This window comes from Anas acuta, chromosome 4, assembly GCF_963932015.1.
Source record: "Anas acuta chromosome 4, bAnaAcu1.1, whole genome shotgun sequence".
Lineage (NCBI taxonomy): Eukaryota > Metazoa > Chordata > Aves > Anseriformes > Anatidae > Anas > Anas acuta.
The window spans coordinates 34,574,727-34,602,677 of NC_088982.1; the positions used below are offsets into that span (position 1 = coordinate 34,574,727).

Here is a 27,951-nt window from a genome sequence, read left to right on the forward strand (position 1 = left end):
TGCTTATACAATGGAAGAGGCACCTTCCGTTACTCCAGCACCTGGCATTGACGGGCATTATTTGCAAGTGTGTGCGATAGCATAAACCTGGTGCTTTGAACTAGCTCCCCGTATATTCGCTTTCCTTCTCCTGTTCTTTCCCCTCGCTTCGGGCAGCGGCGGCCGGCGGGCAGCAGAGGGCGCTCGGGGAACGCGGTTGTGCGGGGCCCCCGCGCTGCCCCCCCCGCTCCGCCGGGACGGGACAGGACCGGGCTGGGACGGGGAAAAAGAGGAAAGGTAAGGGATAGGGAAATAATAAAAACAATAATAAGAGAAAAAAAGAAAAAATAAAAATAAAAAATAACATTTTTTAAAAAAAAGCAAAATAAAATAAAGTAAAATAAAGTAAGATGAAAGAAAACGAAATAAAAGCAAACAAAGTAAAACAAAGTTAAATGACCCCCGAGCAGCCGCGGAGCGCTTCTGGCCGCCCCGCCACCCGTGTCCTGGGGGTCCCCCTCTTCCCCACCCCGGTGCCCGATGCCCGATGCCCGCTGCCGGGTGGGGTCGGTCCGTGCCGCGCCCCCCCGGCGGTGCCCGCCTGCCCCAGGTGCCGTGCGGTGGGCGGGCGGCGGGCGGGGATGGAGGCGTTGCTCGGCGCCTGGCGGCCAATGGGCGGCGGGGGGGGAGCGGTCCCGGGCGTCAAGAGGGAAGGGGTCCATGAGCGCGCCGCAAAGTTGGGGCCGGGCGGCGGCAGCGGGCGGCGCGGCCGCGGGTTGCGGAGCCGGCTGGGGGGCGGCGGGGGCTCGGCAGCGTCTCCCGGACTGCCGCTGGGCGCCCGGGCCGGGCATGGAGGAAGCGGCAGCGGCGGCGGGGCGGCCGCTGCTGAGCAGCTTCGGCGGCCGCTGCTGAGCGGCGATGCGGAGCGCAGCCCCCGGCCGGCCCCCGGCCCCCGAGCGGCGGCGGCGGGCGCAGGAGGAGCGGCGCGGCCCCTGAGCGCGGCGCCGGGCGGGCAGGGCGAGCGGAGCCTCGCGGGGAGGGAGCGAGGGAAGGGGCGCGGAGCGGCGCCCCCCCGGTCGCCATGGGCCGCCCCGCCGCCGGCCGCGGGGCCCCGCCGCTGCTGCTGCCGCTGCTGCTGCCGCTGCTGCCGCTGGGCGCCGCCGCCGAGCCCCGGCAGGTCTTCCAGGTGCTGGAGGAGCAGCCGGCGGGCACCTGGGTGGGCACCATCGCCACCCGGCCCGGCTTCACCTACCGGCTGAGCGAGCGCCATGCCCTCTTCGCCATCAACGCCACGTCGGGCGCCCTGCACACCCGCGCCACCATCGACCGCGAGAGCCTGGCCAGCGCCGTGGTGGACCTGGTGGTGCTCTCCAGCCAGCCCACCTACCCCAGCGAGGTGCGTGTGCTGGTGCTCGACCTCAACGACAACGCGCCCGTCTTCCCCGACCCCTCCATCGTGGTGACGTTCAAGGAGGACACGGGCAGCGGGCGGCAGCTCATCCTCGACACGGCCACCGACGCCGACAGCGGCACCAACGGCGTGGACCACAGCTCCTACCGCATCGTGGCTGGCAACGAGGAGGGACGGTTCCGGCTCAACGTCACCCTCAACCCCAGCGGTGAAGGAGCTTTCTTGCACCTGGTTTCCAGGGGTGGGCTGGACCGTGAGGCCACCCCCTCTTACCAGCTGCTGGTGCAGGTGGAGGACAAGGGCGAGCCCCGGCGCCGCGGGTACCTGCAGGTCAACGTCACTGTGCAGGACATCAATGACAACCCGCCCATCTTCAGCCAGACCCTTTACCAGGCACGTGTTCCTGAGGATGCACCCGTCGGGGCCAGCGTTCTCCAGGTGGCAGCAACTGATGCTGATGAAGGCACCAACGCTGACATCCGCTACCGGCTGGAAGGAGGTGACGGTGGCGGCGGTGGTGGGGAGGGGGCTGGCAGCCTCCCGTTCGAGGTGGACCCCGAGAGCGGGGTGATCCGCATCCGGGAGCGCTTGGACTATGAGACACGCCAGCAGTACTCGCTGACGGTGCAGGCCACGGACCGGGGGGTGCCTGCACTGAGTGGCCGTGCCGAGGCCCTCATCCGCCTGCTGGACGTTAATGACAACGAGCCCCGGGTGAAGTTCCGCTACTTCCCGGCCACCTCCCGCTTTGCTTCCGTGGATGAGAACGCAGCCCCTGGCACCGTGGTGGCCCTGCTGACGGTGAGCGATGCCGACTCCCCTGCTGCCAACGGGAACATCTCCGTGTCCATCCTGGCGGGCAACGAGCAGCGGCACTTTGAGGTGCACAGCAGCAAGGTACCCAATCTCAGCCTTATCAAGGTAGCAGCCGCGCTGGACCGGGAGCGCATCCCTGCCTATAACCTGACGGTGGCGGTGGCTGATAATTATGGGGCCCCACCGCCACCCCCGGGCTCCCCCACTTCTTCCTTTTCCTCCGATGGGGTGGTGGCGGCTCCTGTGAGCCGCTCGTCGGTGGCGAGCCTGGTGATCTTTGTGAATGACATTAATGACCACCCACCTGTCTTTGGGCAGTCTGTGTACAGGGTGAACATCAGCGAGGAGGTGCCGCTGGGCAGCTACGTGCGGGGCCTGAGTGCCACAGACCGTGACTCAGGCCTCAATGCCAATCTCAAGTACAGCATCGTCTCTGGCAATGAGCTTGGCTGGTTCCGCATCAGCGAGCACAGCGGGCTGGTCACCACGGCCGGCCCCGAGGGTGGCACTGCTGGGCATGCTGCGGGTGTATCCCCCTCTGTTGGGCTGGACCGAGAGACAGCTTCTGAGGTGGTGCTCAATATCAGTGCCCGTGACCAGGGGGTGCAGCCCAAGTTCTCCTATGCGCAGCTGGTGGTGACCATCCTGGATGTCAATGACAACAAGCCTCGCTTCAGCCAGCCTGAGGGCTACCAGGTGTCCCTGGCTGAGAACTCCCCGTCAGGAACTGAGCTGCTGGTCCTGAGCGCCACAGATGGGGACCTGGGGGACAATGGGACTGTCCGCTTCTCCCTGCAGGAAGCTGAGCCAGCAGTGGCAGCGGTTGGCCCACCCCTGGTGTCCCCTCGCAGGATCTTTCGCTTGGACCCGGTGTCGGGCAAGCTCAGCACCATCTCACAGCTGGACAGGGAGGAGCAGGCTCACTTTTCCCTGCAGGTCCTGGCTACTGATTTGGGTTCTCCTCCCCTTTTTTCAGTAGCTCGGGTTAACGTGAGCCTCCTGGATGTGAATGACAACAGCCCTGTGTTTTATCCTGTCCAGTATTTTGCCCATATCCAGGAAAATGAGCCAGCTGGAACCTATGTAACCACAGTGTCTGCCACTGACCCTGATCTGGGACCCAATGGGACTGTCAAGTACAGTATCTCAGCTGGAGATACCTCCAGGTTTCAGGTCCATGGCCAGACGGGGGTCATCACAACTAAAATAGCTCTTGACAGGGAGGAGAAAACTGCTTACCAGTTGCAGATTGTGGCCACTGATGGTGGTCATCTGCAGTCACAGAACCAGGCCATTGTCACCATCACTGTGTTGGACACTCAGGACAATCCACCTGTTTTCAGCCAGGGCATGTACAGTTTTGTTGTATTTGAAAATGTTGCCCTGGGTTACCATGTAGGTACTGTTTTTGCTTCCACCATGGACCTCAACACCAATATCAGTTACCTTATTACAACAGGTGACCAAAGGGGCATGTTTGCCATCAACAGAGCGACGGGGCAGATCACCACAGCCAGTATTATTGATAGGGAAGAGCAAGCGTTTTACCAGCTGAAAGTGGTGGCTAGTGGCGGGGCGATAACTGGAGACACCCTGGTCAATATAACAGTCAAAGATTTAAATGACAATTCCCCGCACTTTATTCATGCGGTGGAAAGTGTAAATGTGGTTGAAAACTGGAAAGCTGGGCATACCATATTCCAGGCTAAAGCTCTTGATCCTGATGAAGGTGTTAATGGCATGGTTCTTTACAGCCTTAAGCAAAACCCAAAGGGCTTGTTTTCAATCAATGAACAAACAGGTGCTATAAGCTTAACAGGACCACTGGACATAAATGCTGGGTCTTACCAGGTTGAAATCCTGGCCTCGGATATGGGAGTGCCACAGCTGTCCTCTAATTTTATCCTGACCGTCTCTGTCCATGATGTGAATGATAACCCTCCTGTGTTTGACCAGCTTTCCTATGAAATCACTATTTTGGAGTCAGAGCCTGTGAATTCCCGGTTTTTCAAGGTGCAGGCTTCTGACAAAGACTCAGGAGTGAACGGTGAGATAGCTTATAGCATAATTGAAGGAAATACTGGGGATGCCTTTGGCATTTTCCCAGATGGACAGCTGTACATAAAGAGTGAACTGGACCGTGAGCTTCAGGAAAGATATGTGTTACTGGTTGTTGCCTCTGATAGGGCAGTAGAACCGCTTAATGCTACTGTGAATGTTACGGTAATTCTGGAGGATGTAAATGATAACAGGCCATTGTTCAACAGTACCAACTATGTGTTTTACTTTGAAGAGGAGCAGAGGGGTGGTTCATATGTGGGTAAAATAAATGCTGTAGACAAAGACTTTGGGCCAAATGGTGAAGTCAGGTACTCTTTTGAGCATATGCAACCGGATTTCGAGCTGAACGCAGTAACTGGGGAAATAAGAAGCACTCACCAATTTGACAGGGAAGCTCTTATGAGGCAGCGGGGAGCTGCGGTATTTAGTCTTACAGTAATAGCAACAGATCAGGGGTTGCCAAAGCCTCTAAAGGATCAGGCAACTGTACAAATCTACATGAAAGACATCAATGATAATGCCCCCAAATTTTTGAAAGATCTCTACCAAGCTACAATATCAGAATTGGCAGCAAATCTAACGCAAGTTCTGAGGGTTTCTGCCTCAGATGTTGATGAAGGGAATAATGGATTGATTCACTATTCTGTAATCAAGGGAAATGAAGAAAAACAGTTTGCAATAGATAGCAGCACAGGCCAGGTGACCTTAGTAGGCAAGCTAGATCATGAAGCTACTGCATCGTATTCTCTTGTCATCCAAGCAGTAGACTCTGGAACAGTTTCCCTAAGTTCAACTTGCACGTTGAGCATTGATGTATTGGATGAGAATGACAACAGTCCTTCCTTCCCTAAATCAACTTTGTTAGTGGATGTCTTGGAAAACATGAGAGTTGGTGAACTTGTTTCCTCTGTCACTGCCACTGACTCTGATTCAGGTGACAATGCTGACCTCCATTATAGCATTACAGGGACAAACAATCACGGGACCTTTAGCATCAGTCCCAACACTGGTAGTATTTTTCTTGCAAAGAAATTGGACTTTGAGACACAGTCATTGTATAAGCTAAATATAACAGCAAAAGACCACGGAAGGCCACCACGGTCATCTACAATGTCAGTGGTAATACATGTTAGGGATTTTAACGACAACCCTCCTAATTTTCCTCCAGGGGACATTTTTAAATCTATTATTGAGAACATACCTGTTGGTAGTTCTGTCATTTCTGTGACTGCTCATGACCCAGATGCGGATATTAATGGGCAGTTGACATACGCAATCATTCAACAGATGCCGAGAGGTAATCATTTCCGTATAGATGAAGTCAGAGGAACAATATTTACCAATGCTGAAATTGATCGTGAGTTTGCTAATCTCTTTGAGTTAACAGTCAAAGCCACTGATCAGGCTGTTCCTGTGGAGTCCAGGCGGTTTGCCTTGAAGAACGTGACCATTTTAGTGACGGATCAAAATGACAATGTTCCTGTGTTCATATCGCAAAACGCTCTTGCGGCTGACCCTTCGGTTGTGATCGGTTCGATCCTAACGACAATTATTGCTGCAGATCCTGATGAGGGCGCCAATGGAGAGGTGGAATATGAAATAATCAATGGAGATACCGAAACCTTCATTGTGGATCGCTATAGCGGAGACCTAAGAGTAGCATCAGCTTTGGTGCCCTCTCAGCTCATATACAATCTCATAGTTTCTGCCACGGATCTCGGCCCTGAAAGGAGGAAATCTACCACTGAAATGACTATAATTCTGCAAGGGGTTGATGGGCCTATTTTCACCCAGCCGAAATACATAACCATCTTAAAAGAAGGTGAGCCTATTGGGACAAACGTGATATCTATAGAAGCGGCTAGTCCGCGGGGTTCTGAGGCCCAGGTGGAATATTACATCGTGTCCGTCCGGTGCGAAGACAAGAGCCTGGGGCGCCTCTTCACCATCGGGCGCCATACCGGTGTCATCCAGACTGCTGCCATTTTGGACAGGGAGCAAGGAGCGCGCCTATACTTGGTGGATGTTTATGCCATTGAAAAGTCGTCAGTTTTGCCCCGCACGCAACGAGCAGAGGTATAGCTTTTATTCAGTAATTATGTGTTTGCTTTCTAAATAAGCTGTTTAACGTATTTGGTTTTAATTGAGTATTTTATAAATATTAGTGCACAGCAGAACACCTGAATGCTAAGTCTGCTGATTCATTAATTAGAGAAAACCTTTCAGCCTGTATACTTCAAACATTTTTTTTTCCCTCGAAGCTGCCTCTAGGAATTTCAGAGAGGATTGGCCATAGTGCTCAAATATGACTACTATAGACATAACATTGGCCAAATACATTTTGGGTACTGAATGCTTTAGGTCCTAAAAGCTTTAATCACAGGCATATCATGAGTTTTGCACACCTTCTCATTTTAGCAATCATTAATTATTTTAAGTCTTTGTATTCCTGTGTGAGTTACAACCAAAATACTGACGTGATTACAGTAATGAAAGATGTTGAAGATTGGCCAGGAGGGGATTGCTCTCTGAACAGTTCATTTAGTGTCTCCAGCCTGCCTTGTGGTTTTCCTGGTGAAGCCCCTCAGACAGATCTCCACATGCATCTCTAATCTACCATTACGTCTTTACCCGCACAGATGAGCATGAAAATGCTCTTGTTTCTCTTCTCTAGTGTGACAGACTGAAAAAGTGTAACAGTTTAGCAGGCACCTTTCCTTATTAGAAAGCAATTTGCTTTGGCGTTGACTCGAGGGTCTTTAAATGTGCTCTGTATCACTAGCTTGAGCAGCAAACAGGTTTGAGACATCAGCAGTGAAGTGCAAGTATTTTAATTGCCACAGAGTATGGCAATTGGATGACAGAGCTGAAATTTTACACCGTTCTTGCCGTCTTGCACGTGAAGACTGAGAGACCTGTTGTGAAAGGGGGCCTTGTGTTTGGTTTAGCTTGCACCACGTTACGGAGATGCCTTCTGTGCTTTGTTATGAGTCATTTAACTTGCACTCGCTGGAAATTTGGGTCTGGCACCACTGAGTGTGTCAGCCAGTGGGGGATGCTGGAAGTACAGTGGTTCAACCATTTCCCCCGCCAGCTAAGCCCATTACCTCAGTATTGCATAGCCTCGTGTGTCCCAGGTGTTACCCCCATCTATATTTCCACTTCAGAATTATGTCTTTGTCTTGAGTCACCAAGGTGCTTTTTTTTTTCTTCTTTTTGATTTTAGCAGATGGGGTATTTCTAATTCTTGCTTGACATCTGTAGCTTTTTCTCTTGTCACTTTCTTTGTTGTTGTTTTTACTGCACTGTAGGTATGGTCTGTATAGGTACGTAACCTGACTTTCCTGTACTGACAGTGATTAATGCTTTGTAAAGCACTGTTGTCAGACAGGGAATCTGAGCAGAACTCAAAGATTTCTCAGTGTGTATGAGTGAATTTATCTAAGCAGCATATGTGCTGTTTGCTGTTGATTATTGTTTTGAAGTGTATCGGAACATGACCTGCTTGACTGCTGCTGCTGGTTTATATAGTATGCTGTTTTTATGGGAAGATTTCTGTCACACCAGTGCCTGCATCCCTGCTAGCAATTTGTAAAAGATAAAAGCAAAAACTGATTAAAAAAAAAAAAAAAAGAATTATTAGTTACGTTTTGTCTTGATGGACAGTTATTTTAAGGGTTAAGCCTTTGTCAGTGAGCTTTTGGATCGCGATCCTGCAGCTTGGAGTCTGCCCATATGACTGAAGAGTTTCTTGACTGAAGGGGGACTCACAGGAGACCCTATGGTTGCAATAGGCTCACACATTGTAAAAGTATTTAATATGAATATTTGGTGAGCAGCGAAAAGAACAACTATTGAAACTTTAAACAAATTTTACATTGTTGAATACAAACCACTCCTGAAATCAAAAACAAATGTTTTATTCTGTAAAGAATATTGAAAGCAATGGTTGGGAGCTAGGATTTCATATTATTACTTACATGTTTATAGCTTCTTAAATGCGTCTTTTCCCAAACATAATTAGTGTACAGTGCTTCTTTAGAAATATATTATAAATTATAATCAGCTATCAACCTTAAAAAACATAACCATATGCAGTATTTCTCTTGACTGATTTAATTTCTCTGCAATGGCTTTTGCTGCCCTGCACTTGAACAAGAACTACTACAGTGAAATTCCTTGCATAAGCTGCCTGTCAGTGGGTGCTGAATAAGCAATGCAGGTTTTTTCCACGTTGCTTATGGATGTTAATTTTTTTGCTCACTGGGACAGTGGTTTGATGAAATGGGTGTGCTCGATACAGTCTTAGAGTTTACTGCCAATCTTTTATATGAAACAGCTGATACCCAAGTAGATGACTAGTATCTTTTACCTTTAAAAACCCGCCTTAAAATGCACTCATGCTACAGTCTTTATGCATCAATTCTATAATCCAGAAGCTTTAATGTTTTCCTTCAGCTCTGATTTTTATGGTGATGGTTCACAGAACACAGACGAGGGATAGTGAATGTGCATGAACCTGTAGAGGTTATAAACCCACAAAACCTAAGTGTTCTTTCACACATAATGTCTTCAACTTCTTTAACATTTACATGACAAAATGAGGACTGACCAATTTTGGATTCCCCTGTGAGAAGCAGGTTATAAAGCATTTTTCTACACACACAGACAAAGCATAATGGGTCTGGCTGGTATCACAATACCCGACAGTTTTTAAGCAGATAGCTGTTATGAGAAAAACCTCGAGTGTTGTGCATTATCTTTCTTCCTTCTCATACAGCGTGTTGTTTTGCTGTTGCATCTGGTTAAGGAGGAGGGAAAGAGCAGCAATAGGTTATGCTTAATAACTTTCTATTCTTACTGCCTGTAGCACCTTCTGCCCCGATACCAGACATCATCCTAATTAGAGTGTGGCATGTGAGTGAACCAGAGAGCACTTAGAGCCACTCAGCAAGAAGTTGTTATTCCGTCTTTTTTCTAACTTAGGCTTTAGGAATGGTTTTGGGTGGCAGGCACCTGGTGTGAAGTAGGGTTTTTTGCAGCTTCAAAGCAATGACTAGGCATCGTCTAAGAAGAGCAGGCTTGTGTGAAACCACTTATAAAATAAGTGAATCCTTGTCCTTGGGAAATGACATTTTTTTTTTTTTTTTTAAGATTCTGTTATTAAACTCTTTCTTTCTTTTTATAGTATCAACTGTATTGAAATGATCTACTCAGTGCTCCAACTGAAAAAGTCTCTCCCACCTTTCACATCCATCCCTGGGGTTTTCCCTATATGATCCCACTATAGAGCCATTCATTGCATAGCTATCTGGTTTGTACTCTACCCCTTTCTGAAGAGAGGGTCCAAGGTAAGAGCTATGCATTGGCTGAATCCCCACATAAAGCAGCTGAAAGTGTAGACTTGCATTCTTTTCAGTAAACCAGGTAAACAAGCTAAGAACTCTTTGCCTCAGTTTCTTTTTTGAGGTGACAAGTGATAGGACGTAAGACAATGGTGTCAAACAAGGGGAGGCTTAGATTGGATATTGGGAGGAATTTTTTCATGGGCGGGGGTGGTCAGACATTGGAATGGGCTGCCCAGGGCAGTGGTGGAGTCACCATCTCTGGAGGTATTTAAGAGCCACATGGATGTGGTGCTTAGGAACATGGTTTAGTGGTGGACTTGGTTGTGCTAGCTGATGGCTGGATTTGATGATCTTAAGGGTATTTTCCAACCTATATGATTCTATGATTTACAGTTCATGGATTTTTTAGCACTTAGGTCTCATATTTGTGCATAATTCTGTGCTCGTTATTGCCATATGGAAAGAGAAGTGTGAGTTTTTTGGAAAAATGCAGGTCATGAGGTAACGTTTATGCTCAAAGTACTACATAGTTTGAGATTTGCAAGGAAAACAAATGCTTATTCCATTGTATTTTACAGGCAATTTGTGTAATTTTGGATAGTTATTAAATTTGAAAGCTGTTTTATTATTTTGATTTAGCCTAGTGACAAACCAGATTATTTGACATTGTATGAGTGTTCTGTGATCAATCTTTTTTTTTTTTTTTTCCCTACTTGTATTAGTTGTTAGGTGTTGCATTGCTCTTTGAGAGAAAAATAATGTAGGTGTCCCGAAGAGAGCCCTTCTGTTTGCTATTTTATGTCTTTTAACATACTCGTGCTGGAAAAACAAAGAAACAAAAAACAAATGCTTAGCTCCTTTCTCCTGGCTTTCTAACATAAAATCTCTTTTAACCTCTTCCAGCAAGGATGAGGATTTCACCATCGTGATCCTATATATGTTACAGAGTGACTAATGCGTATGGGTATCACTGGAAAAGCATGTGATTATATTCAGTCTTGCCTTCCAAAGCAGTCGTGTGGTGTATGTTTTTTTAGGGGATTGTATGTTGTAATCTGTGTCTGGGGTGGCAGTAATGTAAGGAACCTATGGACGATGTTGTTATCTGTGCCATGTTACTAGGGATTAAGCAGAATTAGACAGAATCTTAGTTTGCATGTTTAACCCTTAAATGAACAGATTCCTTGGGAGGAGTAATGAGCTGGCTAGGGACCATCAGTGCTAATGTGTCTGTCACGTGTTAGCAGGAGGAGGGTAACAGTTGGGGTGTTGGACTAGTTCAGTCCTTTTATCAGACAAGATATGGGGATTTCAGACAATGCAGACTGCTGGCATGGTAAAGGTCTGGAAACTAACGGAGGCAGGCAGGCTGTGTAGCCATCTCCCTCTGGAAAGAAATTCATAGCACATTTTACCATGACTCTATGTGAACTGCAGCTACAGCCATAAAACCCTAGCTGCATAGTGTAATTAGTTTGTGCAGCTTTCACTCAGCCCAGCCTAGGTGCTGTGGCTTAGCTAGCTCTGGGTCACTGCAGCACCACGTGGGTCCTTGCTCAAGTGAGATGGAGGGCTTCAAAAGCGTCTCCTCTGTTTCGTGTATATTGTGCAGAGCTCCAGAAACCCAATGGGAAGGAAAGTGATACTAAGCAGGAATGACAGGATACATTGGAGAAGATGCAGGCAGAGCCATAGGAGCATTCTTGTCTCCCTCCTGTTTAGGTTGGAGGCTGCTTCAGAGATGTGTAGGTGCTGCCAGGGTTGCACATGGCCTAGAGTTAATATCTCTCCCAGGGAGTGAAAGGTGTGAATTGGTGGGGCAAGCAAAACATTGAAGGTGTTACTTCTCTAACAGAGCTGGCCAAGGATGGAGGGCTTTAAACTTAGAGAATTTGAACCATTTTACTAAGTCTTATCTGGCTTGTCTCTGTATTTACCAGTGCAAATGGGAACAATGGAGTACTCCCTGTATTCATACTATTTATAAGTCATTTTATTCTTTAATGATACATGGCACGTTAATTGTAGCTTGACAAAGGAAACTACTTATGAAACATTTGAGTAAACAATGAAAATCGGCCTTCTTGTCCAAGTTCCAAAACCTTTTTTTTTTTTTTTTCCCCCTAGTGCTGGTATTACTGATGCTGAGAAATCTGGAACTAAAGGTATTGCTGTCACTTGCACTGATCTTAAAAAAGGGATCTATAAGCTCTCCTTGAACTAGTGTGAGATGGATGTGACTTATGTTGAAAACTGTTCCAAAACAATTAGTGGGTTTCAGTTCAAAGCTTTTAATCTTCTCTCATTTCTTTAATGATTCTGCCTTTCTACATTTTCTCAATATCTAGAGTTTCTAATTTCTTTGCTGTTTTTGCAGCTTTGGGGCATTCTTGCATGTGAGGTCACTTCATAATTTTTATGTTAAAAAATCACTAGACTTTAAAAACAACATTCTTTATTATGGAAAATATTTTTCATGTGTCTCTAATGCAAACATTAGAAATAATGGCTCACAACCAGTGTGAAACGTTTGTGTGCTTATTTTTGCTAAGTGTTAAATTCTTCATACAAATCTCTGAATGATTCTTAGGTTCTAGTGATGGTAATTAGCAAGTCCTTTTCCACGTAAAATGATATCCCCCCAACCTTGATGGAGTGCAGGTTTCTTTCTAAATGCTAGTGTTATGTGAAACAATCGGTGGCTGTTCATTTTGGAGAACTTCAGAATTTAGGCACCTCAGCATGCCTGCCCCCTTGGTGTCTCCAGCTCTCATCCCCAGCTTTGCTGCAGTAAGACTATGTTGCTGTTGGCTCCTTAAATCTTTGTTATTGTCTCCGCCTGTTTCCTGAGTGTATCTTGAACTTTGAAGTAGCGAGTGCCGCACCTCATCAGAGGATGGTTCGTACCCTCTTGACTGATGGAAAGAGGCTCCAGAAGTTTTTGTGGTCTTTTAGGTGTGTTTTTTTCTTCCTTTTTTTAGGTCAGGGCTGAATGTTGTTAAAACACCACTCCAAGGGCTATTCTTTCCCTCTCCATAACAAAGTGCCTGTTTTGTGTATATCAAAGCAACCCTGGAGCATGACATAGCTATACTAGTGTAGTTTGTTTTAGCTGTGTCTAGACTAGGGAGTAGCATTACCGTTAACTCAGTTTGGTTTGTTACCCATGTAATTATGTCTGTGCAAAACCTGTGTGTGGACAAGCCCTAATACTCTAGGGTTCTAATTAGAAACAAAATTTACTGCGAAGAAAATCGAAGTAAAACAAAGACTTTTCTTAACATTTAGTCAGGAAAAGTGATGCCAGATCAGTATGGTACATCATATGATTTGTTTCAGTAAATTTATAGCCTTAATTCACTTTGCCAAGAATAATACCAGATATGTTGGGAAACTGTGTCTTTGTTTTACTGTGATGTTTCTCTCTATTCTAATAAATCTTGTATTTAATTAGATCACTTAGTCTAGACTGTCACCCAGGTTTGTTTTTGTAGTGATCTATTTTTGTTTACCTCCTCAGAGCAATAGCATACCAAAAGGAGAGTAGAACAGATGGAAGCTGATAGTTCTGATTATACAGTAAAAATACATACAGTTACATTAGTTAATGCAAAGGAATTTCAAAGAGTCTGTTATGAAGTGGTAATTTATATGCCAACAACTATGCAAAAGGTAATGAAAACAAGCATTTGCCGTAATATTTCATATTCTGCAGTCTTCACGTGTGTACACACTGTGAGTAGGCTATTGTTTGTATTGACATAACTATCTTGAATTGGTATATCATGGTTCTGCTATGTTTACTGCAGACATCCAGCTCTACAGACAGGTAGCCATGCTTGTGTTATCTGTTGCAAACATTCAGCAGCCTCTGAGGTTCAGACAGATGGAAGGAGCTTTGTGGCTGCTGCTGGTTGAGAGGAGCATCTATCTTCTCGCAGTGCATCACCTTTCCCCTCTCTCTACCCTCTAGCCTGGAGGTGGCATCCCTGGCAAAGTCTGGGTTCCCTGCAGCAGCCAAGCGAGGGAAGCTAACTCCTAAGAGTCCCATGAAGTTGGTCTGGAGAGGGAAAATCAAAGATTGGAGATAACTCAATGGCAGAGAAGGGTCCGTATAAAGATTGCCTTTTGATGGTGCCCAGGAAATGAGCAAGGGCTGCTGGCTACCCCCCGCAGGTTGCTCATGTGATGGAAGGCATTCACTGTCTGTTCCCTGTGATTGCCATAGTGGGATCATCTCTGAAGGTGGGTTGTGTCTATCTCCTTGCGGGTGGTGTGTTTAGCATCCTTTTATAAAGCTAAAACTTGAAAGGATTTTTCTCACGGATCTGTGTTGAGTAAACAAATGAGAGTAATTTTGAGATGTGCCATATGACCAGCAAGTGAAGTATCATCAGCATTAACACAAAACTACCATCCTTGACTTCAGATTTCCACATTTTCCAGTCTCTCGTCTAACTATGCTGCCCTATAAATATGCATGTACGTGCATGTGTCAAAATAATTCTCTCATCAGCTGCTCAGTTGGAGGTGCTTAGAAAACAACCAGTCTGCGTCTCAAGGAAAACTGTAGTCTTCTCTGTACCACCCACCTGTACTGTTTTCAGATCTCTGTCAAGCCAGGTCCCAAGTTGCCATTACAAACACAAAGTGTCTAATAGGCAAGGGGAACGTGGCCGTGCAACTCGGTTCTGTTCCAGCTTCTCCTCTTTGTATTTCTAACCTTCTGAATTTCCTAAAAATCGAGGACACATTTTTCTGTCATAGTACCTCTGGTACAAGATACAATAAGGTTCAGACCAGTGTTGTCATATGTTGTCTTTGGTGAGGCACATGTGGGCCTGCATTGCAGTGCAGTATGTCCCCAGAAACCTGAACTCAGATAGTTTTTGATAAATGGAAGGCATGAGAGAGAACAGTAAACTTCTATTTCAAGGGTTGATGTTGGTAGGTGTCTTTCTGGGCCTTTGCAGCCTACTGCTCCAGCATGGCCAGAGGTCAAGTGGGAGCTGTACTGGAGTGCCCAGCGGGCTGGGCCCTGTATCTTCTTGCTGCTCTACTGTTTTTCTGGAAAGCTTCTACCCAGTTTAATACTGCACATCCGTAATCTCTCTCTTTCACTGCTACATTATATTTAACTTTTGAGGATTAAGGATGCTACTTCTTGCTTGAATCTATTTGGCATTGAGGAAGCCAATAAGCTGGAAACTTTCAGTGTCTTACAAGTGCCTTTTGACTCGTTTCCAGGTTCTTAGGTGGATATCTATGCTTTATGGGACAGCTTATTAGTACAGAGAGTAACAATCACCCTCACTAATGGGAAGGAAGAGTGGTTTGTTCCTGACCCTACTTTGGGAGAGCAGAGCAGAACCAGAGCTGAGAATGGCAGTACCCTGGTGCACATCCTGCCCCTGGGAGCTGGGTCAGGGATCATGCCAAGGGTCTTCTGCCAGGTATCGGGGGGAAGCTGCTCCCAGCTGATGCAAAGCTCTGCTTTGGTACTGCTGCATATGTGCTTTTAATGTCTACTGTGAGGTGAGGAATGAACAAAGGACAATTCTCATTTAGTGAGTTGTGGTAATTTTAGTTTTAAAATCATTTCAGGCTTTTCCCTTAAGGATTCATTTGCAGCTATATTCATTTTTAAAGCCTTTGAAGCATTTTCAAAACATGTTTTTGTCTAAAATATGCACAGGTAAAATATTAATTTACAATTTTAAGCAAGCACATCTACTCATCTTTCAGTTTTTAACTGAGCAGTATACAAGTTTGGGTTTTGGTAGTTGCAACATTTCTTAAAATACAATTCAGAAGAAAGCTGTTAATTGAAAGAATGCATACATGCTGTTTCACCTACCCAAATCTGTAGTCTCCTTTTTAACCTGTACACAGAGTTGATAACCTGGCTATGCCAAATTAATTTGTGTAGCATCCAAATCTAATAGTGCTAAACTTAACTCAGCTATAGTTAATTGGTTATCAAAACGATAATTTGATGTGTAGCATCCAGTAGCACCTGGAGAAAGAAAATACCAAGTTCATATCATAGGACATAAGAAAAAAAAAAAAGTTTACTACTTAGAATTTCAAGCTAGAGGTGTAGGTTTGCAACAATCACTGTATATGGGGAAATATGTGATTATGTTTCCCTTACAGTGTACCAGGAGATAAATTGTTCCTTGGAGAACTAGAGAGAAAACGGAGGTGAGGGCTTTTCATGTCAACTCCTTTTGGATCATTTTTGATAAATTAAGAGAATTCTGCAGAAATAGTTTGGAAGAATAAATAAAATGCCTGAACGATGGCACATGTCTGTAGTGTTTGTGCTTAAAGCTTGTATTTTCCATAGGGGATTTCTTGTATCATGTTACACTCTGGGATTCCTGGGGCTTTTCCCCATTCCACATTCTTTATTCTTTTCAATACAACAAATCTTTTTAATCCATCAAAATGTCACACTGTCTGAAATATGGAGACATGTTGCAATTACAAGGCTGTTTAGAAACAGAAGACAAACTCAGTAGTTTATTGCACTCTTATTCTTCAGAGACCTGCATTTTTGTTTGTGTGTTTATTTAAATGACTTTTTTTTTGTGAGCATGTTTTTATTCTCTTTGAAAGCTGCTAAATAAAGTTTTTATGTCTGTCTGGTTTGAGAAAAGAATTTGAGCCTTTATGATTTCAGTGAACAAATTAATGAAAATACAGATTTTAACCCTAGCAGGGTCATGTCAGATTGTCTGGAAACTAATTTATGGTAGCGATGATCTTAAAAGAAGTTGAGGTTTTCTTTCCATGTTTTTTTTCCCTCTCTAACATCACTCTTAACTCATGTACTTCTAGCTTTCCAGGAGTCAGCTTTTATTTTATTTTTACATATAAATTTCTTAACACTGAATAAGTCCTCTGATCAGCGCTGTAAGTTGCAGTTTTTTATCATCTGTTTATTTCTCTACATTGTGTTATCAAATGGGGTTGCAGTTATTCAGAATATGGCTAAGTGATAGTGTTGAGATCGTAATTAATTAAACGTAAGCAACGGTGCCTTCTAATTTCAAGTCCTGCAATCGACAGATTTAGACGGCTGTTTGAGCCGTGCACTGGTGGAAAGAGGAGGAAGTGGGAGTGAACGTTTTCTTTGCAGGGCAGGATGATATTGGGTAGGAGAAAGCTGCACACATGCCTGCCAAAATACTTGGATCAGACTAAAGGAACACAGATGGCTGAGGCTGATAAAGGTGTCTCTTATTGTTTTTTCTGCTCAGTACTGTTTTGAGTTTGTGTGAGAGAAAGAGGTAAGAGGGGAGGAAGAAGACTACATGAATATGTTTATTTTAATACATTTTACAGCATAGAGAAGAAGTTGCATAAATTCAATAATCCTGTATGTCTGTGCTCAGTAGGACGCCGTATGCTGGAGCTAAGCCTTCCTTTTAGGTTTCGGTAACAAATGAACAATAACGAGCCCTTAGGGATTTGCGCTGCAGTTCTACCAAGTCCTGCTGTCTGACCTTTGGTTCTTATCTCCTCATAGGAAAATCACAATGCAGTGCTGGAAGCAGCTCCTAAGAACTGGACTGAATGTGTTGGCTGCTCTGGCCTGCTCATAACCAGCCCGAATGCTAGTGCTCCTCTTGCATGGACCCTGCATGCCTCCTTGTTTTTCAGACCACTCATTATCACGTTTATTTATTGTATGCAATCTGTGTGTTTGTATGCGTATGTTTGTATGTATAAATACTATCTTGCCTGCAGGAAGGTAGTGCATAAGTCTGCAGTTTGTTTGGCACAGGAGGAAGATGAGCTACTGCAGCACAGGAATGTGTAAAGGAGCTTGTAAGGGATGAGTGAACCGCACACACTGTTCATCTGAGCAAAGATCACTTTTTTTTAGCATTTCTGCTATTTATTGTTATAGAAATCAATCAGCCACCACTATCTAGGTAGTACTTTGTCTGAACTTTAAAGTTGCTTGCAGAAATGAGTCATTTTCACCAGACACAGTGGTTGTTCCAAGTCATCGGATCTGTTACACCCCTAAGCAACAACATCCATCAGTGCAGAGCTGAGAAGGAAGGACTAGAAACAAGGCCTTTTTTTCCCTCCATGTATTTAAAGCAAAGTCTTGAACAAGCATGTTCAGTAAGAGGACTTAAAGATTCTTGTTTTGTAAGTGTAATGTTTACCTGCTCGTGACAGCTGGAAAGCCACAGGATGTGCCTACAGGTGAGCATGAAAGTAAGACTTCATGCTAGAGCAATTTAATTTCATTCTGAACGTCTTCATCAGTTGCTATCAATAAATTGACACTGCAGTTTTTTTCAGAGGAAAAGGCCATACTTGTCTGAACCATCTTTCTTGTCTGTTGTTTTCTAAATGCTCTCTCTACTTGATCCCCCCTTATACCTGTATTTTTAAAACAATTAAATACATTTTTTGGTGGTGTAACACTGTCCAAAACTGCTGGAGGGAGACAGTGTTTCATTCTAAGATTTGCTGCTATAAAATGAATGAGCTTTTATGATTCCTTGAGGTCTCACATGTGCAAACAGTCTCTTCTATAAGTACAGGATAATATTATGAATATTAATTATGGCTACTACTATACAAATAGAAAAATAAATGCAGCCCAGATACGTTCTTCCTGGGAAGAAAAAAAAAAGGCCATATGTTGTGAGCATTAAAAGGCTGCTTTTTTCCATGAAAATGTATCATTGTTATTACAGCTTTGGCTCTCTGAAGGACTTACAAGCATAGGAATCTGGAATTTATAAAAATGAATCCTTAAAAAAAAAAAAGACTGACTTTTCTTTCACTTAGTTATGTTAATTTTCCATCATTATAATTATATTTTTAATTAAATTCCTCTTCACTTACACTGGTACAACCAAGCAGAAAATGAGTAAATCTGAAGGACCTATTTGTGTAATTTAAAATCTATATTGAAAGTGACATGGGATAAACACCAAACAACTAGCAAAATCTTGCCAAGGAAATAAGGGAAACAAGACATTCTGCGATCTTTAATTACGCATTTTACATGGATGTAACGTAGTAAAGAGAAATTATAAGACAATGCTATTAACACATTGCTCCCATGAAAAGAACTACCAATCAGTTATGGAACGAAGAAGGTTACAGGACAACTTTATGGAGCACAGTTTTGTAGAAACTGTCAAGAAAACAAACTCTAGAAATTTTTAGATATTTACACATTTCTAGTTTTAGATTTACATTTTTAGATGGTCATTGTTCATATAAGTTTAAAAATAAAGTAGAGCCTTATCTAGTATTAGAGTGCTTTCTGTTGTGGTGTAGTTTTTAAAAAGACAAAAATTACCTTCCCTGAGCTAAGTTAGAATTTTGGTATGTGATATCAACATAGGCTGATAAAAAGAATGGAAATTCTAAAGTAGTTTGGTAGGAGCATGTTGGCAGCCTAAAAATTGTATTACCAACACACGTATTAGATCTATTCCAGCCAGGAATAGGTAAAAATAGCTTTCTTATGGGAGGGGAAAGATTCAGATTTTTAAAATGTAGTTAGTGAGAAACTTTATGCATGCACACAGTCAAGACCCAACTATAAAATCCTGTTCTTTTCACTCCTCTTGAAGACTAGGACTACTAGTGCAGAACTAGCAGCTTGACCTTCTGGTAGTGCCAAGACAGGCCATCTCTGAATTTACAGAAAAGTATTTCCTATGTAAAATAAAATGGGCTGCCTACTAAAATGGGAATTCCTTGAGGAATGATTATGTGTTCGCTGCAGAGAATGTCTTCACTAAAGAAAACTTGAGTTGAGCTGTTTTCTTCTTTTACTGCAATTGGGACCAGCAGTCCTTTTGATTCAGCAGGTGGTGGGCTTTGGGGTCACCTGCAAGCTCTTGTGCCCTGCAAGTTTTCTCTCTCAGTATTTGCTTACCAGGGGAACCGTAACATCGTGGTTTAGGTATCTCATTGTTTGGCTCCCCAGATGCATCTAGGAGTTGTAATAATATCACTAATAAGCTGTTTGTTGAGCCTTCCAGTATCTCCTCAGCAAAGTGAAAGGCAATGAAGAAGGTGAATGTACCTATCTGTCATGGCTGGGGAACTCCTCCCAAAGTGTCCATCCTGGGTGGCTGGGACCTGCATGCCTTGCTTGAACTAGGCTGCTGTGTTCAAGGTGGCTAAATTTGGGTAGCGAGTCCCATCGCAGGTGCAGGTTTCTGCTCACATGGGGAATAGCAACCAGTAAATGCTCATAGCATGTTTGAGAATAGGTTGGTGGTAGCAGTTCTTCCTTCTTCAACACCTCCTGTGGCCCCCATGTTCAACTGTAAATGGAAATGTGTGAAATGGGTGGTGTGTTCAGTTGCTCAAAAATGTTTAATAAAGTTTACATGGCAATCTTCTCTTTAGAAGAAGCTCAGTTCATTAATAGTGTTATAATAGTGTTTCTGTTTTTTTATTATTTATTATTATTATTTATTTTTTTTTTCAGCCAAGAAAGTTATATTGGAAATAAAGAACTGCGTTAGTAGGCTGAAAGATACTGTCTTTCTCCACCCAAACTCCAAAGCATATTTTAATATGATTATAAAGTGTAGCTGTGTACTTCTCCATTAAAAAATAAATAAAAATGTCTAGGGTTTAGAATAAAGGATTCTGAAACAAGGAAACATTGCCTTAAGATTTCCTCTGTGACACCAACAGACACTGATTAATTAGGACAGTCAGTGTGGCTTTCTCTTAAAAAGAAAAAGCTTAATGATTAACTAAGTTCTTTTTCTGTCCCTCCCACTGAGCATATAAAAGAATGTAGAAATGAGGCACTCAGTTGTTGTTGTTGTGCACAATAGAAACACAGCTGAATATTTCATAATATATTTTATATAACCAGAAACATGAATTTCCATTTGACAGTTGTCAAGTTTTGAATATAATAATGTATGCTCCGAGTCACGGAATGTTTTCTGGAGAGAACAAAACTGACCTTCTTCCTGGGGTGTAGATAAAGTAACACCTATATTGAACAATTTATGCACTATAGTCTCTATGTGCATGGCAAAATTGCAGTTGAAAATGGCAAATTTGGTAAATTATTACCAATTCAAAACCCAATGACAGTGCTCTGGCTTGATGTTTCTAAATGCCCAGTAAAAAGGTAGTGAGACTTGAAATGTGCCTGCTGTGAACATGTAAATTCTTTTGTTGGTGTCATCAGGGGAAATAAGGCATTTGTTTGATAAATGAGGGGATTGTCATGCAGTTGGCAATGACTGTCATCTTCCACTTGAAATTCCATGTGGTTGGTGACTGCCAGACACGATGGTGTGTCGAAAACATAGGATTAAGCATCTCTTGAATGATGTCTACATAGTATTCAGCATTCTTTTACTTGAATCAAATTCAGATCTCTTGAAATTACATTTTCAAACAAATGTGTAAGATCTGTGCGTATGCTTTTGCAAAATATATTATTGATATTTGTTATTTTGAAATATTTCCCTTCTTATTTTGTCTCTCTGAACTGGCATTTGGTGTTATTTTAGGGACACCTTATCTGGGATAGTGAGAGCTTACGTCAAATTTTTGGAAATAGTGTGCTTTTACATTGTATAAATCTTCTTCCAAATTACATAAGAGTGGCTCCTTCATGTAATAGGGTTGTTAGAGTAGAGGTGCACTCAGGAGGCAATGGAACAATGAGAGGTGGCTGAAGAGGATCAGTGGACCTTGTACAAATTGGATTCACCCCAAAGTACATAATAGATCTGAAGCTTTCTGAGATACCGTGTTACATAGGGCACTGCAGTTTTAGCTCCTGTTCAGTGGAATCAGTTGCATTTCTCTGTTCTTAATCTCTGTCAGGACCCCTCTTTTACTTACTGGGAAGTAGTCTGCTCTTCTGGGGAAGAATTTTCCTTGTATTAGCTGATAGCACTTTGTAAATGGCAGGTTTTTATTTGTTCTTTTCCTAGTCATGTGGAGAATAATTGTAGTATTGAGCTATATGATTCACCACAATCATTAAAATACAAAACTTTATGAACTGTTCTGGTAATCTAACAGATGTTATGTATAGATCGAAGTGAAAATTACAGCAGGGTAGTTTCAATGTGGTTACTTTAATTTATATATTTTTAAAGTTACATCCTTCATAAAATTACCTTATAAATGTGGCATTGTGGGTTTACATAAGAGATGTCTGTCAGTAGCTTGCAGCTAAATATCCTTACTTTATGAGTCCCCTAAAAGTCATTTTTCCTCTAATAGTCAATCAGTGGTAGTTTCATAGGTGCTAGCTTGCACACACCTAAGCATCTGAAATTCAGTTTTACCTTTATGGATGCTGGATTTAGGCCTCTTATGGTATGTGAACTGTGCCGTCAGAAAAATTTACAACTTCACGTCCAAGCCTAATGTATATACTTCTGAGGGAGTGCTGTTTGCATTACGGGCTGGTAGGTTTTGCCTGTCTCCGCTGGCTGTCTAAAAGATGGGTGGGATGACGGCACACTGGTGTGGTGGTCAGCTGGTCTCATCTCAACAACTTAATTTCTTTTGAGGGACATAAATTCTGATCCAGGCTTGTTTGTTTCTGTCATGGTGGTGGCATTCTTTTCTGAAAGTGGCCTTCACTGCATTTTTAAGGGTCCTTTGAAAGGAGCCTGCACGTTGCTCTTCAAAGAGGCAGTTTACGGAGGTATCTGGTGGGGGCTTTGTGGTGACTACCCTGGCTCACCTCCTGCCCCCAGCTGCTCAGTGCTGCCCTTGCTCGCTGCCTTGGCACCAACAGTTGTTCTCAGCACACTGTAAAGTGGCTTAGGAAACAGATCCAGCTGAAAAATAGCCCCCAAATAATTATTTTTTCAGCCAGGTCAATTTTCCTAACCCATTTTACAGCCTAGTGATGCAAGAGCCTGTGCTGGCTGACAGTAAAGGGCAGTGGGGGACTGGGGATGAAAGGTTGGCAATAGGGCAGGGGGATTAGCAGTGGCTTAAACCAGGATAGTTTCCAAAAATGTTATACAGGCAATTTTTTGCTCATGGAATTTTTTGATACTGCTGAAAGTTTCATTTCTAAGTCCTGGCATCCGGGCATTAAATAGGTTTGGAGCATTTGGGGTTCTGGAGCATCTCCTGGGACTTGGTTCCTCTATCTTGTGTGCCTCTGCTGGATGGGATAGGGTGCATTGAGTAGACCTGAGATAACTGGAGCCTTGGAAGAGAACCCTGTTTTCTCTAGAATCTTCTCAGTTCTAAGTCTTCATCTAGTTCATTGGCTTTTTTGTTGTTTTCTATAAAATCCTATTTTCTGTTCTTATATATATATATATATATACACATATGTATATTTAATAGAGGCTTATCTTTTTCTGGCTTTCTCAAATAAGCAAGTTTTTTAAAATGAAGCAGAACACCGTTAGCTTTTGGATTTGATTGCTATTATTTTGAAGCTGAAAATACTGTAGAAGTCAGGTTTTAACGATGGCTTGCAACAAGTCTGCCAAAGAAAATAACAAAGCTATCTAAGGATTTAGTTACTAGTACAACTGTTTCCTCATTTCAAATTCAGGCAGTCCTGGGTGAATAATGGCATACAGGAATGAGTGGAATGAAGGAATGCAGCTGGATGCTGCAGCCCCAGGAGAAGTCACAGAATTGTGGAATCAATCATCTAGGTTGGAAAAGAGCTCCAAGATCTTCTAGTCCAGCCTTTAAGCTGAGGTCATCCAAAGTCAGGGCTTCAGTGGTCAATGAAGAGAAGCACTTAACAAATTGCAAAATGATCTTCCCTAGGCACAGGGGGTTCCTGGTTACTGAGCCTTTGGCAGGAGAAGAAAATGAGCACATGTCTCTCTTTCAGAGTACAGAGCCTTTGCAGCATCAGGCAGGAGAGCTGCAGAGAGGTGGTCATGGCATGGTGTTGGAAAATGTGTTGATGTATGGTGCACATCACTTTCCCAAGGGGAATAGGTGAAGTTTAGCCCCTTCTCCACTTAACCATCATTGCAGCCTCTATCTTTTTTTGCCACCTTCTTTACCCTGCTACAAGTCCTGTAGTCCACATCTCCAAAGCATAATCTTTGGAGGTCAGGCAGGCAGGCTGTGGACTCGCTGCGTGTTTATGCAATGATGCTGTGGTGCAATGGAGGCTTGTCCCACGGACTCCCATGTTGCCTGCCTCACTTTTTTGGTCTTGTGAACTTTTTACTTGAGCACTTGCCCAAAGTAAACTCATTGTAAGTTAATTCTGAGTGTAGGAAGTCAGGATTTGTCTCAAGAGGAACACTGAAAAATAGGAAGATAAACCTTCAGTTTAGAAGAAAGATGCCATTTTTTCTTGCTATTGTACTCCAGTTTTCTGTCATTGTTTGCACCCATGGGTGCTTTCCTCTTCTGTTAATTTCCAAATGTAAATTTCATATATATGTTTATTTATGTATATGTATGTGTGTGTTTATTTTAGTGTGTAGTCATTTTTATTTATTGTTTTTATTTAACACTTCTTCCTGCTCTTTTACTGGCAGCAGTATTTGATTTATTTCTGTGATTAATTCTTATCCCTTTTAAATCCATGGAGCTTTTTTAAAAGAAGAAAGAAATCTTAACAATAATAGTAGCATTCAAGCTTCTTTATCTTCATTTTGTTCCAGTGCAGTGGTGGATATTCCAAATTCTCCATGGTAATAGAGAAGTATTTCAGAAGCAAATATCTTGCCAGATCTTTGCATTTTCATTACAATTATTGCTAAGGAGAAAGAGTACTTTATCAGCCATAGGCTTTGTAGCGCTAGAACATAGATGTTTAAAGCTGATGCAAATTAGTGTTCTCTTTTCATTGTGAGTATACTGCTGAAGTAGTGCAATTTTTTTAAGAACCAAAGATCTTTTCTTAGAAAAACTTCACTGGCATCTCTTTGGTACGCAAGCAGTGCAATGCATCCCTGCGGTTTCTTACAGGCCGAACAGAAAGATCTCCCTTACTCTGCCTATTTTGTTACTTGCGGATTATGTGCATTAGCTGTTATCCCATTATATGGTACATTCATAACTGCTCTGTTCAAGTTCTGAAGTAACCAGGTTGGGACTGTGTATAGTCCTGCTAACATGAAAAGAGTACAGGCAGGGAAAAAAATGAGTGTTTGGCTACTAGGAGGACAAATAATGAACCAAAAATATCTCTTTAAATTTGTTCAATGTTTTTCTTGTTTTCTGTCTGGGAGATGTCTGCCTGACTTCTGTCCTTAGACAGACATTTCCCCTCTTTCATTTTGCCTGTCATATCTGACCTAAGCCCCAACCAGGGAATAATTTTTGCTTCCAAAGGCTCTGCCTGGTCTTACAGTAGTTTTTCTATGCTGTAAGTGTGATGAAAACAAGGGTTTCTAAAAACTGTGGTATTTCTCTAAGGTTATCAAAGAAGCAGATCCAGCTCTGTTTTGTGAAAAGTTGTTTCCTAGAGTGAGCCCAAGGAGCCTGGCTACAGCGGTGAGTGGGTTGAAGCCTTGCAGTACGCGTGCAGAGCTCTGCTGGGGACGCTTGGAGGATGGGTGGTGTGCACAGTCAAGTTGCAATAACAGCTACACTTCTTTTCCTACAAAACATTGTATTTTTATTTTGTTTCATTTTCTTAAATTAATCCCACTGTTGAGGTTTTACTTAGGACTGAATTTAGAATTAACATTTTAGCGTTAAACAGTTTTAGTGTCTAGTTTTTCTACATAGACAATTTATGGGACAAACACACTACCTTTTCAAGAGAAATATATGTATTTAAATGTAAGCCTTCTTAGATCTAAATAGTTCATATCGAGTTAAGGTTAATAATGAATGCAATACTGTCCTTGTCTGGATTAATTATTAAATGCTTCAAATTAAGGATATTGATCAAGTCAAACCAGGAAGAAAGTGATCTAATAAAAAAATCATGTTCAAAGGGCTTTCATCTCCATTGAGATTACATACACGAGTCAGTTTGAAAACACTCACCTTTGTTCACTGACATTTAAGAAATTAAGTAGCTTGGAGCTACTCATTATGTTGCAGTTACTTAAGACTTGTTTAATTAGTGGTGGATACATCTCTAATACATAAGATTAATTCTGGAGAAGTTACATATGATAGCTGCTTTGATACTTGAGACCTAGTTAATTGCATAGCTAAATGATTATTAACAGTTAAAAAAAATGGAGTCATACTTCACATAGTAAAACCATATAATTTCCCTATATAATACAGTATAATATTTTATTAAAAATCTGTCCACCTACCAAATTTTACCTGCAAGGCAATGGAGGTTTGTGAGAATTGTGTAGAATAAGGATCCAGTCACTCAGTTAAGGGATGACAAGTGTAATAAAGCAAGGCAAAGTGCATGGAATTGTTTGTGTTTGGATTAATTCCTTATGTGCAACTTTTTATTAGACTTCTTTCTTCACCATGGTTTGGTGTGCATTCCTAACAACATAAGGACACGCATGTGTGGCAAGAAGAAAATATTAAACCGTGTTGTGTAATTGTAAGGGTTGAACCTAGATCAGAACATTGCAGCTTGGTCTGCTGTGTCCCTGTATCAGCTAAACATTACGCCATAATACATAAGTAAAGGGAAAGGAGTTCTTTCTTTCCTTATGGGCTTCATGTATTTACGAATTTTCATACTGATGGATTTTTGAAACATTCTTTTTTTTGTAGATATGTTGAAAATTTCAACCCTAATAGTAATGTCAACTGCAGAGTATCTTAGGCATAGCAGCATGCAGTACTATTATGTAGAGGACAGGCAAGGTACGGAAGTAATGCTCTTATAAGGTCTTTTGACTTTTGGGGGTTGTTCACTTTGTTAGCCCAAACACTAAAACCTTGTGTTCTTGGGTTCTGATTAGTGACACTTTAATAAAGTCATTTGAAGTTCTGTAGACTGAATTTTCCACCTTTTCTAATGTTTCTATGGTCACAGGGAAGCGACCTGTATTCAATCTTTTAAATGCAGATCTTTGAAAAGTTACTGTGCAATTTTGTATACCGGACTTCTTCATGGGTTACAAAAAGTGCCTTTTTAAAACAGCTACAGCAATGTCTTTTCTCTTTCTTTTCTGTTTTCCTCCACTCTTTCTTTCTTCTGATGTGACAGCAATTGACTAAACTTGGGTCTTTTAGGGTAACAAAGGATTGAGAAAAATCTTAAAGGTTTTTATTGCTGCACTTTTTTGGCTGGGCCAGGACAGACAAAGGCCTTTCCACTTGATTAGATAATAAGGCTAACGTAGGCTTTGAGTGAAAAATATCTTTGCATTCTCCTCTTCTCTTTCTTCCAACCCCCCAAAAAAAAGAGAAAGGGAAAAAAGAAAAAAAAGAGAACTATGCCTAATCAGCCACAATTAAATCTTTCATGGCGAACTCACTTTGGAGGAATTAATGCATTTTGTATTGCCTAACAACTCGAGTGAACATTTACAACACGTGAGAACTGAGGGGAAGAAAAATTATGGTCGTCTCTTTGGTTCACAAGAACCAGGGAAGGCAGGTCATTGACTTGATTTTCATGGGAAGATTGACTCTGGAGCGCTCGCAGATTCAGAAGCGGAGCGAGCTGGTATTGACAGCTGCGGCGTGGGGAGGGGATCGTTGATTGTGCCATGGCTTGTTGGGGAAAAACAAGGGAAGATGTAAAACAAAGCGCAGAAAGGGAACAGTGGTTGCAGTGTCTCCAGGCTGATGAGCAGCTTCTTGTCAGTGCTGGCTAAGAGATGCACTTTGACTCAAGAAGCTGGGGTAGAGAAATATTAGTATTAACTAAAGAGGTTGTCCTTAAGTGAGAAAGAGCTTGCTCTTAATTAAGCTGAAGAAGTTGTACCATGTTCCTCTGCTGTATACAATGGGAGACTGCATGGGATGCTCCTTCAGTCCTATTGTCCTCATTGCTGAAGAATAGCTCATGCAAAAGACACTGGAAATCCAGGTGTGTTTTCCCAAGATAGCCTGTAGTACATATTAAGAAAAGAGTAATATCTGAAATGTTTTTTAATTATTATTTTAAAGATTGCTTTTCTGGCACCTGTTTTGTGAGTAGACTGTGTTTAAAATTTATCTGGACGCTGAGGTGTGCTCACATAGATTGGTCCACTTATTTCAGATCATCGTTTATCTCCTGTTACCCAATCAATCTCTTGCTTTCTCATCTTTCCCTCTGCCTCTTAATCCATCGTTTCCCACTCTCACGGAGTGCCAGCGGCTCTACCTCCAGCCAAGTTTCCTTCTAACGTAGAGGGTTTTCCAACTTCCTCCTCAGGAAGGTTTTGGTCCCTTTTGAGTGTCACATGCAGGATACGCAATTGTTACTCA

At 42.7% G+C, this 27,951-nt stretch overlaps 1 protein-coding gene across 1 annotated transcript in view; it reads left to right on the plus strand.

Moving 5' to 3' along the window:
• The first annotated feature begins 681 nt into the window (after positions 1-681).
• The window catches only part of FAT4 (FAT atypical cadherin 4), a 142,728-nt gene continuing 115,458 nt past the window's right edge, over positions 682-27,951 (plus strand). Inside the window, exon 1 of the mRNA XM_068680684.1 lies at positions 682-6,343. Within this exon, the coding sequence (XP_068536785.1) occupies positions 1,061-6,343 (5,283 nt within the window). The 5' untranslated portion in view covers positions 682-1,060. The remainder of the gene's footprint in view (positions 6,344-27,951) is intronic.